General features: G+C 43.6%; 1 protein-coding gene across 1 annotated transcript; it reads right to left on the minus strand.

Annotated features, from left to right (window-relative positions):
- Positions 1-10,116: 10,116 nt before the first annotated feature.
- Positions 10,117-11,765, minus strand: PRR9 (proline rich 9). Its single transcript, XM_047727833.1, has 2 exons — positions 11,693-11,765; positions 10,117-11,238 (listed from the first exon to the last, which is right to left on the minus strand). The coding sequence occupies exon 2, from the start codon at positions 11,216-11,218 to the stop codon at positions 10,892-10,894; it is 327 nt and encodes a 108-aa protein (XP_047583789.1). The 5' UTR covers positions 11,219-11,238; positions 11,693-11,765; the 3' UTR covers positions 10,117-10,891.
- Positions 11,766-12,093: the final 328 nt, after the last annotated feature.

Below are 12,093 nucleotides of genomic sequence, written 5' to 3' on the forward strand. Positions count from 1 at the left end.
TTGGTATAGAAATGACCACAACTTTCCTGGAAGGTAGTTTCACCAGTTCTAGTGATTGAGGAAAGCTCTTCCAGAAATCTTGAGCTACATCTAACAGAATTCAAAATTATTTTGTCAGATTGCTCCCCTGATTAGCATGTATCACTATGTTAATAGTGATTCTGCTAATCCTAACTCTGTACTAATTGCAATTAAAGGGTGATTCTGGATCCCAATTCCAATTGTGGTAGAAGTTCTCTGACACTAACAAGCAATTCTCACACAGCAGCTGGGTGTCTTAAGGATTCAGCTCAATTCTGACACCATCTACCTGGAGGTGATCGCATCAGATTTTGATGGTTAAGGGCTCAGTCCCCCAGGACTGCTGTGTCCCCCTCCCCTCATCCCCCCAGATGCCAGCAGCTAGTCTAGATTGTCACCTGTACTTCTGACCAGTCATAACTCAGAAGTTCCCATAATCACTTCCTTTGGTTTGATTAATTTGGGAGGGTGGCTTACAGAGTCAGAGAAGCATTGTAGTTACTAGATTACTGGCTTATTATAAAAGGATGAAACTCAGAAACTTCCCTACCCAGAGGGAAGGGATGCATAGGGAGCTGGGAGGCTTCATGCCCTGTCCAGATGGTACTCTCCCTACATACAAGCTCACCAACCCAGGTACTTTCTGAACTCTATATTTTTAAATTTTCACAGAAGCCTCATTATATTGAGCCAATCATTGGCCATGGTGATTCAGCTTTTAGCCCTACTCCTCTTCCTGGAGCTCAAAGGGGTAGGATTGAAAGTTCCAACAGTCTAATTACAGGTTTGATTCCTCTGGCAACCAGCCCCATTCTTAGGTGTAGTCCAAAAGTCACATGTCATTAACACACACAAAAAAATCTTTATAATCTTTCTTACTCAGGAAGTGCCATGGGTTTTTAAGAGTTCCATGTAAGAGACATTGAAGACCAATTTCTTATTATAAATTATATATTATAAAAATTATAAAAATATAAATTATAAGACAGATTTCTTATTATAAATTACAATATCAGTAATAATCAATAATCCCTCATACTTTAACATTTACAATGTGCTTTCACAAATATCTCATTTGATCCTGAGAATAGCCATGTAGAAGAAGGGTGTGTAGGTGTTCAGCATTTCAATTTCACAGATGCAGAAACTGAGACCAGGACATTTACCCAGGGTCATGGTGCTGCTAAGTAATCCAGAACTTCACTACAAAAAGTCTCCAGAGGGAGCTGCTCATCCACTGAGGGGGCATAAAACCATCCACTGGGACCAGGAACAAAATATTTGGATGTTTTTCTGTGTTTATCTTTTTCTCATTCCTTAAGATTGTCTCATTTTGTGTTTGCTTATAATTTATACATTAGAATAATAGTACATATCTATATGTATTATATGATGAACTTAGGACTTAATCTTTTTTTTTTTTAATTTTTTTTTTTTTCAGCATAACAGTATTCATTATTTTTGCACCACACCCAGTGCTCCATGCAATCTGTGCCCTCTACAATACCCACCACTGGTGCCCCCAACCTCCCGCCCCCCACCCCTTCAAAATTCTCAGATCGTTTTTCAGAGTCCATAGTCTCTCATGGTTCACCTCCCCTTCCAATTTCCCTCAACTCCCTTCTCCTCTCCATCTCCCCTTGTCCTCCATGCTATTTGTTATGCTCCACAAATAAGTGTAACCATATGATAATTGACTCTCTCTGCTTGACTTATTTCACTCAGCATAATCTCTTCCAGTCCCGTCCATGTTGCTACAAAACTTGGGTATTCATCCTTTCTTTCTTTTTTTTTTTTTTTTTTTTACAGCTTTATAAACATAGGACTTAATCTTTTTATTAAGTATACATTCAGAAAAGTAAAAATATTTTCAGTGCATAGCTCAACAAATTTTCACAGATAGCACAATCAGATTAGCAGCCCCCAGATTAAGAAACAAAATATTAGCAGAAACACACAAATCTCCTCCCTGCTAACTTCTAGTTACTACCATCCTGCCCTCGATTCAAGTATGACTATTATCCTGACCCCTACAACACAGGCTTGTTTTTCCAGTTTCTGTAGGTTATATAAATGATATAAAAAAGAGTATGCTTTATGTTGAACCATGAAATTGTCAATATTCAACAGTTTTTGACCTCCATAAAGGCAACTTCACAGGGTTCATCCTAATGTATTTTGTGTGTCTATTTCCTCTCCACCACTTGATGTGGGAAACAAAGGCAAAAGAAAAATTATTAAATTTCCTTACTACCTAGAGCCCACTGTCAAGTCCTTAAAATAAGCAGAGTGACATTCCTCTAAGGGACTCAACTGCTTCAATGTTAATACTTTGCTAAGGGCAAAGGCAATCCTAGCCAGAACCTCTCCCCCACCCCCAGACCTAGGATCCTGTAAGTCTACTTTAATGTATAAAAATTCCTTTGGAAACTTCCTTTATCTCTAAACCTCCCCCAAGATACTTGTTGGCAATCATCCCCTAAGCATATGGGCCACTGATATACATCTGAAGGGTCTCATGACTATGGTTTTATTTGATGGTAATAAATGACCTTTTCCCAATAATAGCTAGCCCCCTCAAGGTCCTGGAAACCTTGCTTCTGAAATTCTTCAGAGACTTAAGCTACCTTTAACCCCTTCCTGACTTGAAAGTATATAATAGGCCAATCCTAGTGACCCCAGTGCAGCTCTTTCTGCCCATGTGTCCTGTCCCTGTGCTTTAATAAAATCACCTTTTTCACCAAAGACATCTCAAGAATTCTTTCTTGGCTGTCATCTTTGAACTCTAAAATCATCTTTCCTACATCAGTTTGGACTACTTTTTCCTCAGACCACTGTAGGGGAAGAAGTTCCCATTTCCAGTGCTGTGACAGGGAAAGGGGGCAGGGAGCAAGCAAGAGAGGGAAGGTGAAGACTTCCCACTTATCTTCACCAGGGTCTGCCCTGGGTTTGACTAAAAGCTTGTTTTGTATCTGACACTCACTTTTCTGACCTGATGTCTTGGTCCTAGGACTCTGGGACCTATGTCGCTTCAGTGGCTGGCTGCCGAAAGCTGTTTCCACTATATTCAGAGCAACCTATAAATGATTCAAGTGCAAGAGTAGAGAGGACTTAGAAGTGATAAAGGAAATTTTCAACTTTCAACATTCGTGGACCTTATTCTTGGTCCTCCAGAGAAGCTATATTTTCATGTTTACCAAGGTCAAAAGGACTTGGCAAAACCTCAAAGCATAGGCTCTGTTTCTGCCCCAATCACACATTGTACGTCCTCATTATTAAAAAAAAAATAATAATCAACAAGAACTATTCCAAAAAAAGATAAGAAAAACAAAAAAACCTCCCTGGTTCCCATCAGATTAAAGCCATGGTCTTGCACATACTAAAAACATAATATAAAGTTTGTAGCCTCCTGGAATGTCCTCTCTCATGACGATTTGTAACCATGCAAAAATACTGAAGCGGGAGAGCAAGGTTCTTGTCTTTATGGAGTGGAGGAATGAACCTTGTGGACAAAGGAGAGTAAAGCGATTAGAGTTTTATTAAGCAAAGATTCAGAAAAAGCTCTCAGATGTGAGAGGGGTCCAGACAGGATTGCCACTGAGAGCTTTTAGGGGTTGGTCTTTTATTGAAAGCTAACCAGGGGACTTAAATCCTTTTGGCATCTCTACTGTTAGCATCACTGTGAAAGGATTAGTGACAATACCTTTAATGACTTACATCCTTTTTAGTGTTGGTAATTCTTTGTTGGTCATAAGCAGCTGTTATTACAAGACCCTACCTCTGACACCTAGGACAGGATGGTCTGGTTTGTTCTCTTATCTCTGGTTTCCTTACACCTCCTCATTTTTGGGATTTCTGTGAGCCTGATCTCAGAGCCACCTACCTATCTCTCCTTACTTTGCCCCACCTATCCCTTACTCAAAGCTTATATAACCTTACACCAACTGTTCCTTCCCTAGAGCACTCTTCTTTTTTTTTTTTAAATTTAATTTAATTTTTTCATTATTCCAAGATTCATTGTTTATGTACCACACCCAGTGGAGGACTCTTCTTTATTAAGATTTTGTATCCTGGGCAGCTGTCCTAATCAGGGCCTAAATAAAACTGTTTTCTCTTTAAAAATCTGGAAAAGGTTTGTTCAATTTTGTGTTGAAACAAGACTTTAAAAAAAATCTAGTCCAAACTTCCTATTTACCTTGGCTAGTCATTTGGCCTCTTCTTGCATATTGTCAGTGATGGGGAACTCACTACTGTACAAGCAGCCCATTTCACTGCTGGGTCATTTGATTCCTGGTATGACCCGTCTTTCCGTATCCTAAACTCATGGATACATGTTCTTCCCACTGGATCACATTGGAAAGATCAAAAGGCAGCTGCCACATATCTTGTAAATCTTTCTCATCTCTGGATGAAATGCTCCCATTCTTTAGTCACCACCTACACAACATGGTGCCCATAGGCCTTGCCCTTCTGCTCACATTCATTTGAATGGACTAAAAGTTGGTCAGTGTCCATCTTCAAACGTAGTGTGTCTGGAGTGATATTCCACAGGCCACTGCCTATGGCATTTCCTTATAGTTGCTTATTACTCTACTAATATTTGTCCCTGACCCCCAGTCCCTACATGGCTGGCTCCTCTGGGTCCTTCATGTTTACACTCAGATGTCACCGGTTCAGAGTGGCTTTTCCCAATTAAAGTGCACCTCTCCTCACCAGAGTTTCTGGTCACCCTGTTTTATTTTCTACATTTTCTTTTTTTTTTTTTTTTTTGAAGATTTTATTTATTTATTTGACAGAGAGAGAGAGCACAAGTAAGTAAGCAGAGCGGCAGACAGAGGGAGAGGGAGAAGCAGGCTCTCCACTGAGCAGAGAGCCTGATGAGGGGCTTGATCCCAGGACCCTGGGATCATGACCCGAGCCGAAGGCAGTCGCTTAAACGACTGAGCCACCCAGGCACCCCTATTTTCTACATTTTCTTATTTATGACTTTGTTTAGGTACTTTTTGTCTGTCTCTTCCTGTTCAAGGCTCTGGGTGGCTGGCACTCTAAGCATCTAGTTCATTGCTGTATCTTCAGTGCTTACAACAGTAACAGTGCTTGGTACCGACAAGGCTCTCAGTAAGTTTTTTTTTTTTTTTTTTTTTTAAGAGTTTATTTATTTGACAGAGAGAGAGAGAGAGATCACAAGTAGGCAGAGAGGTAGGCAGAGAGAGGAGGAAGCAGGCTCAGTGCTGAGCAGAGAGCCCGATGCGGGGCTCGATCCCAGGACCCTGAGATCATGACCTGAGCCGAAGGCAGAGGCTTAACCCACTGAGCCACCCAGGCGCCCCAGTAAGTTTTTTTTTAAGGAAAGAACATAAGTGATGAGTCTATGTTTTAATCCCCATAGTCTGATCCCTGAGCTTATGTCCCAAACCCTCATGCCTGTTTCCCCCACCCCATACATTATTTATCTATTAGATGCTACATCTCTGCTCTTGTCTCCACCAACACCTAGCATTGGCCAGCCCCTTGTGGGGCCATCTCTGACATCTGGTGGGGATAGGTGTGGCCCACAGAAGGCCCAGTGTTTCTGTGGCCAGTAGATGGTGCTGTTGAAAAGAGAAAAACAGTCCCCAGGGCTTTTAAAGGAGGGCTGGTTGGTACAAGACTGGTTGGAAGTATGGGAGATGCAGAGCCCTGCCAGCCTGCCCCTTCTTCTTCCAGCCACCTCTAGGTGAGAGGCAAATGTCCATGGGAGAGAATAAAAAGCAGGAATGGGTAAGTTCCAGTCATGCTGCCCTTTGGTCGAGACATCTTGAGGTTAATGATGGCAGTGGGGTTAGAGTGGGAGGACATGGGGATATCCCCCACTATACTACTTCTCTGACTGAGGACCAGACAGTTTGTGCTTATACAGGGCTAGCCTGAGGACCTGCCTGTTGATCTAGTGTCCCTCACCCAACACATCTACATATGCACAACCAGAATGGGGTTGTGGAGGAGGGCAGCCAGTGATCACTAAGCCTTTTGAGTACTCAGTTTTTCAGAAAGTTCTGCCCATTCTGACCTTGGGTTGCAAATTCCTCCACCATAGACGGTCTCACAGGCTTTCCTTCTGTGTTCCCATAGCACCAAACATCACGTCCTATACATGTAGGTACAGAGTCAGGGTGACCGACTTGTCTTGATTTTCCTGGGACAAGCCCAATTTTAACATTAAACATCCTGCATGCTGGATACCCCCCTCAGTCCCAGGAAAACCAGGATATTTGGTCTCTCTATCAATAAAAGAAGCCTCTTTCCTCTCTGTCTCAGAAGGCATGCTGGTTGGCTGACTCTGAGAGTGCCTAAGACCTCAGTGTAGTTGACCCCATGAAGACAGGCAAAGAGTACAGCAAGGCCCAAGGGCTGTCATCTAGGGTTCTTATGTCAACAGGAGATACAGGTAGTTACACACAAGGTAATTGGGAGGGAGAAACCAACCCCTCAGAACTTGTGTAGGTGTACCTGCTGGCTCTTTTGACATGACATGGGTTTGAAACCCATGGGCTGACTGACACAGTAGAGGGAGAATCCTGGGTGAGTGGGAGGGAGGCAGGTGCAGGTGGAAAGGAGGCTGCGATAGGTTAACAGGTGCACATATACATGGAACAGATGGACCACTCTGGCCCGGGAGAGAAGAGAGGCCCAGAAGGCAAAGAAGCAAGGAATATAGGGAAGAGAGGTGTTCTAAATCTGGACTGGGAAGATTGGATTGGGAAGCTGGTGAGGAGTTACTTACTGTAAGGTACCACTCAGGGATGAAGTATTTGGGCTCCAAAAATATATTAAGAAAATACCTAAATTTGGGGGAGCCAATTCCCATCTCTTACCTCCTCCTTTCCTTTAGTCTCAAGCCATGGAACACACTGTGCTGGTCCTTAGGGCCTCCCAGCAATGTTCTAGAGACCAGAGTAATTTTCTCAGGGTCTGGCCTTTTGAGTCTTGTTGTCCTGTTAGGCTCCTCTGCCCCTGGGTCCCAATTTTGCCAAGGAGACCTCGATGAACTAGTTGAGTCCTAGTGCCAGACAGGTTGGAAGGGGGCTTAGCATTTACATTTCCTATCACTCCCTCCTTGTATTCCTCCATTTCATGGGAATGTGGCACATCCAAGGGAAGCTCCTGTCACCAGCAAAACAGACCTCATCATAAGAAAGTTCTTAAACTGGGTGGGATTATGGACATTGGGGAGGGTATGTGCTATGGTGAGTGCTGTGAAGTGTGTAAACCTGGCGATTCACAGACCTGTACCCCTGGGGATAAAAATATATGTTTATAAAAAATAAAATTTAAAAAAATTTAAAAAAGGAAAAAAATTATCTATATAAAAAGTGAAACAGAATAGTGGGAACGAATTAAAAATAAAAGTTTTATCTATGAAAAAAAAAAAAAAAGAAAGTTCTTAAACTGAACCAAATCAGTAACTTCTATCTATCAGTCCCAACTGTGTCCTTGGGAACCTCACAGAAATCCAATCCCTCCCTCACAAAAGCACTTAAAATATTGAGAAGAGCTATCCTGCTCCCTTGGGTATATTCTTTCCTAGTCTAAATATATTTCAACAGTTTCTATTATGAAAGTCTTCAGGCCATTGTGCTATCAACTTGGCCTTCCACCTGGGTCTCCAGAGCTGGTGTGGGTGCCTTGCACAGAGTGGGTTCTCCATACATGTCTACTGATGTTTTCTTGACACATTTCTTCTTGACACATGGAGCCAGAAATCCACTCTTGTCACATATTGAGTTAACTGAGTTAAAACTGAGATCAAATCAAGTTAAGAGAAAGGAACAAGAGAATAGTTCACAGAACTGGAAGATTTCAAACTGAAAGTGGCAAGAAGCTCACAGAATGAGGGTTACAGCTCAGTTGATAAAACTCGAGTACATTGATCTTTATTGATGATTAACCACTAGGTGCCTATATTCCTTTTAGGGGAACAGTGTTGCATAAACTTCCTTGTTTGTAGCCAATAGGTTCAGGAAGCTGTGAGGTCATGCTGACTAGAGGAAACTTAACTTCACTTATGGTCAAAGTCCACATTTTGGAGAAATCAGGATAATTATAAATTTCAGTTATGCAGCTATGGGTATTTGGTCTAGGAGTATATTCAAACTATGGGCTCCAGTTTTGTTTTTATCCTAGGGATTGTCAGCTGGAACTTCTAAATCCAGACTCCCCTTGGTAATGTCCCTATCCTTCTTTCTGAAATGCTTAGTATAAACACTGGGGTCTTAACTGTCCCATGTCCTAGGCCCATGTCATTAGGGCCCTGATCTCCTGAGCAACAGGGTGGGCAGGGCCTGGGTCAGAGCTCTGTGAGTACGAGGGAGCTCTGGTGGTCCTCATGGCAGAGTTTTATGAAGGCCTTCTAGCTCCTTGATGTCTGTTCCGTCATCTATAATCTGTAGGTGTGTCTCTTTCCTATCTCCTGAGGCTTCCCTTATAATCAGCAGGCTGTCCTTTCTCTGATGTTGTTAGACTCTCTCTGCTTGACAGCCTTGCAGTTCTGCTCAGCGTCTGAGTGTCCCATCTTGGACTCCAATCTGTGCACGCCTTTAGTTCTGGAGAACAAAGAAATTCCTTGGGCTTGAGCCAGGCTGGAGAAGTGTTGTGAACCTTGGTCAGCCCAGTTAAAAGCTCTACTGCTAAGAGGGCTCTCTGGAGCCTTTTTGCAGGTTGCTTCCCCAGGGAAAGCACAAGCTTATTTCAAAGTCAGAAACTTATTCCAACTAAGCAGGGAAGTAAAAGAACTGTGATTCAGGCACCTGGAGATGTTCAAGGACTTGGGATGACCAGCTTTTGGAGAGGGCCCCTAGGCACATGTGGCCTGTGGAAAGAAGCTCTATAGCTCTGCATAGGGTTGCTGCCTGCCTGCTCACCACTGTCTGTCCAGCATCTGGCACAGCACCTGGCACTTGGTAGGTGGATGAATGAATGAATGTGAAGAGAGCTCAGGAAATCTTCCCTGTGTGCCATAGGTCTTCCACATGCAAGTAAGAGCTCTGTTCTGGGGTCAAGAGGGACTCTAGTTAGAATCTTGACTTCACCACATACATGTTTTGTGAGGCCAGACCAGTTTCCTAATAAAGATAAAGGGGCAACACATGGACCCCTTGAACTGCTACCAGAATTCCCTCAGAGAATGTGCATAGAGTTCTGGGCTCCTGCTTGCCACCTGCAGAGTCAGTGAGTTCTTAGGGTTTCATGTTGCTGCTCGAAATCTTCCCCCAAGTTGCCTCCTGCCCCCTCCTCTCTTGACTTAAAATATCTCTAAGATTAAGAGGCTTGGGTGACTCCCGTGCTTCAGGGCCCTCTCGTCAGTCAAGCTGTTCTCTACTGGGCATACCCATATGTGCTGATTCAGAAGGGGGAGTCCAGGGGAGTGAGTGAGGGTCCCCTTTAGCTCTTAGGAGGCCGGGCCTTAACATAAGGGTCCAGGTCAGATCTCAGGGCACCACTGAGGAAGCAGCTATGTGTTCTTTCATGTAAATAAGTCTTGCTCCTGCTGGACCTTTTCAGTGAGAGGAAGTGGAGTGATATAGGGTAGGGAGGTGACCTAGGTTGACTGGCTTTCCTGAAGTCAGGGATGGCAGGGCAATTTTGGCCCTTGAGTCTATTTATTACAAAAATATGCCTAGTTCCTCCTTCTAACAGGGACACTATGCTTGTAAGATATCATGGATCACTGGGGACCCCTTTTTCCATATAACTCTCCTCCTCCCATTTGAGCCCTTTCCTCTAAAAGCAAGGATCAGAGGGGAAAGAAGCCATAGTGGTAAGAATTCTGGATATGAAGTTCTGAGTCTGGGCAGGTCCCAGGCCCTGATGGATTCTCCCAGGTGGGAAATGTGTGTATAGGTAAGCCCATGATGCACTGTGGGTGGGGGTGGAACAATCCGTGTGATCTTCCAGGAGGCCTCTGTCAACATTGCTGTTCTATGCACCTGTGAGGTCTGTTTTTCATTCCTACTCCAGATTTTCCAAAAGAAAAGGGAAACATAATCATCACAGGGATGAACTGTGGTTGGGCAGTGGGGAGGAAAGAGCACACATCAAGTCAGACATCAGCCTTGGAATCAGCTTTATTCTGTATTTGTCCTTCACCAGGGTGAAGAAAGCAATGAAGCTGGAGAGCAGACCAGCCTTCACCACACAGACACAAATCACATCTCTAAAGAATGTATGTAAAGAAATATAATGTAAAGAAATTACAGGGTCCAAAGCAGACCAGCCATCAAACACAAAGATCAAACAGGACCCCAAGCATCCCATCTCATCTTTCCTTATTGGCTGTTTGGATTAAATAATTTATACACTTGTTTCATTTTTAAAAGCATAACTAACATTCCAATGTCCAAGAATTTGCTGTTCCTTCTTAGGATACGTAGACAAAGTGACCTGATTTTTTATTTCTGTAACACCACCAACCTCTTCTCAGTATCCATGGTGGTGTGGTGGTGATCAGTGATAAGTCCATTAAATGTCAGCTTGTTTTGAGGCTCAAGTGAGAGGCTGACGCTCTGAATGATGAATGAAAACATCCTTGGCTGTTACACACTCAGGGCCGGATGATTTCATGTCCCATGGGGAGCTGAACAACTGCACTATTCCTCTAGTTGAAACCTTTGGCTAGACTGCGGAGAACAGTACTTATTCACAGAGATTGATGAAATACAGAGAGAAATTCTTCAGAGACAACAGACCCAGTCCTGGAATACTGAAGAAGCCAGGAGGCAAGAGCAGGTGCACACAGAGTTACCCATAGGTGAAGGTTACCATAGCAGGGGCTTGGGTTAGGTTTTCATCTGTTGGCCATCTTCTTCTTGACCCCAGATGGCATTATGAGATGCTACTTTCCCTTGCAGGGGGGTAAGCACTTCTCCTGGACTTTCTGTGGACAAACTTCCACACATTTTGTCTGAGAAAACTCCTGGCATGGCTCCACACACTGAGGTGGGCATTGGTCTTGGCTTTGCTGTAGGCAACTCTCTTGGCTTAACTCCTGGCACTGAGGAAGACATACCTCCTGAATTTGTACTGGGCAACTCTCCTGGCAGGGGTCCTGGCATGGGGGGAGGCACACTTCCTCAGCCTTTGCCTGGCACTGCTCTTGGGTCTTTTGAAGACATGGAGGAGGCACACATGGCTGCTTGCACTGCTGCTCATTAAAGGACATCCTAGGATAGGTAACAGAACCTGCAACAAACACAAGATTCGAAATTAACTAGCAGTACCAGGATGGGTACTGAGAGATGATGGTTTGATGGAAGGAAATGGGGAATGAATGATTATAAACCCTAAGAACTTATTTGCTGTTTTTCATTCTTTTCTCTTTTCTATCTCTATTGTAGCTCCCTCTGACACTGATCTAGGTGGGAATATTCTCATAGTTCTTGTATAAATACCCAGAGCCCAATCATACCTGACACCCAGTTCTACTACACGTTTTTCCATTCTCATCTATTTGGCTAATATTTTTTACAATCAGGTACAAGAGACTGAACAGAATACACAGGATGGTGTGAGAAGCCCAAGAAATGGTAAACCACTTAAAATCTGTGGAAAGTACAGTCTAGTGAAGAAAGAGAATAGCCTCCTGAAGGCAGAGAAGCAAGGGAAAGGGAGAGAGGGCACAGATGTCCCCACTTACCTGTCTTCAACAAGACTCAAAAAAGGGCGTGGATTGCAGGGTCCAGCAAAGTAAGGACTTTTATACAGTGTCTGGTCCTGCCTCCTGAGGTACTGACTTGCCACGTGGGCTGATGTCCTAATTGTGGAGTTGCTATAACGAGCTTCCTCTGAAATTGCCCATGGTTTGAGTCACTGCTTGGGATGCCTGTTAATCACCCTCCATTTGGGCTGCTGGGTCCTCACCAGACCTCAGCAGGGAGGGGCTCCTCTCAGATCTCTCTCATTAGAGGTAGCAAAAAAGAATGTTCATAAAACGTTATCTCAGTCTGTTAAACTGGGATGAGCTTCCTTGTCTGGCCAAACCAGTTCAGGATGTGGTGAGAGATAAGATCCACCTTATTCATCTTGTCTTCACCCATG

Source organism: Lutra lutra, chromosome 4 (genome assembly GCF_902655055.1).
Source record: "Lutra lutra chromosome 4, mLutLut1.2, whole genome shotgun sequence".
Lineage (NCBI taxonomy): Eukaryota > Metazoa > Chordata > Mammalia > Carnivora > Mustelidae > Lutra > Lutra lutra.

Bases quoted from the DNA above. Each gene is read 5' to 3' on its own strand.
- PRR9 (XM_047727833.1), bottom strand. From the start codon at position 11,218: ATGTCCTTTAATGAGCAGCAGTGCAAGCAGCCATGTGTGCCTCCTCCA.